The following is a 2320-nucleotide window of genomic DNA, read 5'->3' as shown; positions in this document are numbered from 1 at the left end:
AGGAAGCAGATGAGAGAAAGTACTCTCTATGGGTGTCTGCTTTACAGTGTGTTTCCACTTTTGCAGTCACTTTTGAGAAAACCCCTCTATGTTTGTTCCCATTCACACATCATACCAAAAAATATATATATATATTTTTTTTAAATAATACATTCAAGATGTTTTGTTGCAACAGGAAAGATGGCTGAATCCAAGTTTTTCTGAGCACATTCACGGTGATCTGTCCTAAGACTTGGGGCTGAAATTTGAGGATTGTGTTTCACTACCACCCAGCAACCCCTCATAACATTACAAAGGAGGAGAAGCAAGTAGAAATTCTAACCCTTAAGAAGCCAAGTGAAAGCAATTTGAACTGCAAGAAGCATGTTATAAATCTGTATAGCTTATGCTATGTGAATGTGAACATTTATCAAATAGGTGGCATCCCAATTTGGCTGCAAAAGTGGAACTGCTCATAGCTGCACAGGTGAGAGTTGTCACTAGATCTGCACTAATGATGGCCTGCATGGCACCTTTGTACGCCAGGCAGGAAACGTAGCCCACCAGGACAGCCATACAGAGGAGAGGACCTCTTCTGTATGGCTGTCTAATGTGGATCAGGTACAGATTCCAGCGGTAGTCAGCTGTCCAGTGCTTTCCATGCCTGTGATAGTGTTACACTGCTGGGAGATAAAGGCACTACTACTTTCTGCTGGAGTCCATTGTTACCGTTCTGGTGATATGTGGAACTTCAGCTTCTAGTAGTGTTGTGATTCCTTGAGAGTGCACCTCACAAGCCTTACTTGTTTGGCGCTAGTTTGGGACTTATACATTTTATCAGCAAGTTTGGCATATTTGAGTGCCAGTCCACCTAACCATTAATTTTATAGCATGTGAATCGAAGCCTCTTCTGTAGCTATACACAGGCTGTGCGAATAGGAGGGCTGGTAACTGATGTAATGGTTTGCTCTATTATTGAATATTTTATTTATAATATACAATTGCTTTGATTTTTAGGTGCAGCATTTGGTGCATTAAATGGATTGCGTCTTGGAATGAAAGAAACCCAGAATATGGTCTGGTCCAAGCCCAAGAATGTTCAGTGAGTATAGTATGAATAGGCATCTATTGACTTGTATGGGGCCCATACTGGGCAAAGTAACAGGTTTGCTCTGAAGGTAGAATGTCAGCAATCTGGTTTAGCTTGGTTGAACCCCATACAAGCTGCACCACCAAGCACTGGACCAGGACGACAATAATATTATTGGGCGTATGAGGATTTCTCTGGGGATGGGGGCATGTTACTGGACAGCAAGTGAACAGAATTATTACTATTATTGTTTGTGTTCCGGTAATAGTGTTGGTATCATCATCGAAAAAACACTGTCCTCTTTACTGACCTCTTTATTATTTAGCACCTTCATTTTTATAGTGTCCACATATTCCGCAGCACAGTACAGGGTAAATAGACTTATTTTAAGCCACTGAAAACCAACGCTAATGTATTTTTGCTCCTAAATACAACTGCAGGTGTGTTTTGCCGCTGGATTTATTAATTGTGCAGGAAAAAAACAAGCCAAGGTTTCCCATCAAAAAGGTGGATTTATGTTATATTGCTAATGTACTATGAGCTGTTAAAAAAATTCAGGGGTTCCCCAACATCTGACATTTTTGTAAGGGTTCCTCCATAGTAAAAAGGTTGAGAAATGCAATGTTTGTAAACCCGTAAACCCAGTCTGAATCATAAACGCACATGTAACTTGGCAACACACCAGCAGGTGGCAGTATAAGCTTAATTTGTCCTTGAAAATAATGGCCTACAGTAAAGATTGTTCTGGAAAGAATCTGACTTTCAAAATTCAAACGTGTGTCTTCATAAAAGGAAGCCTGTCCTGAGAGAAACATGCCGGCGGTCATCATGGACCTCTCCTGAAAATGCTAACTGCCCGACATATGGACTCTAGCTCTAATAGTGTAGAGTTTGTGATCTACAAGTATGCAAACAAGGACTTGTTACATTTTAGGTCTATACACTGGTTTGAGGTCTGAGACCCAAAGTATCAAAAGCATAGACAACCAGGCAACAAGATTTTCAGTGGCATCCTCCATATTTCTTTTGTGACAGGTCTTTTTTGGCATTGAGTATTTTACCAGGTTATTGGCTTTGTCCCTGAACTTTGCAGTTATCAGTATCGTCTCCCCTCTTGCGTAATGTGTATTCTTGTTTGTTTGCTGCGCCTTGATTCAGTATTCTAAATCATAACCCAAGAATTGAAAGCCAGAATTCACAACTATACATGTTCCAAGTCAACTGAAGATCGTATTGCAGCCAAAACGTCAG

General features: G+C 40.5%; 1 protein-coding gene across 1 annotated transcript in view; it reads left to right on the top strand.

The window, feature by feature from the left end:
• Nucleotides 1-2320, top strand: part of LOC108788612 (mitochondrial import inner membrane translocase subunit Tim23) — a 17613-nt gene that overhangs the window by 5566 nt on the left and 9727 nt on the right. Inside the window, exon 4 of the mRNA XM_018558413.1 lies at nucleotides 997-1081. Within this exon, the coding sequence (XP_018413915.1) occupies nucleotides 997-1081 (85 nt within the window). The remainder of the gene's footprint in view (nucleotides 1-996; nucleotides 1082-2320) is intronic.

Source organism: Nanorana parkeri, unplaced genomic scaffold (genome assembly GCF_000935625.1).
Source record: "Nanorana parkeri isolate BGI_ZX_2015 unplaced genomic scaffold, ASM93562v1 scaffold338, whole genome shotgun sequence".
Lineage (NCBI taxonomy): Eukaryota > Metazoa > Chordata > Amphibia > Anura > Dicroglossidae > Nanorana > Nanorana parkeri.
Note: the sequence above shows the minus strand (reverse complement) of the source record. Positions and strands in the feature narration are given on the sequence as shown.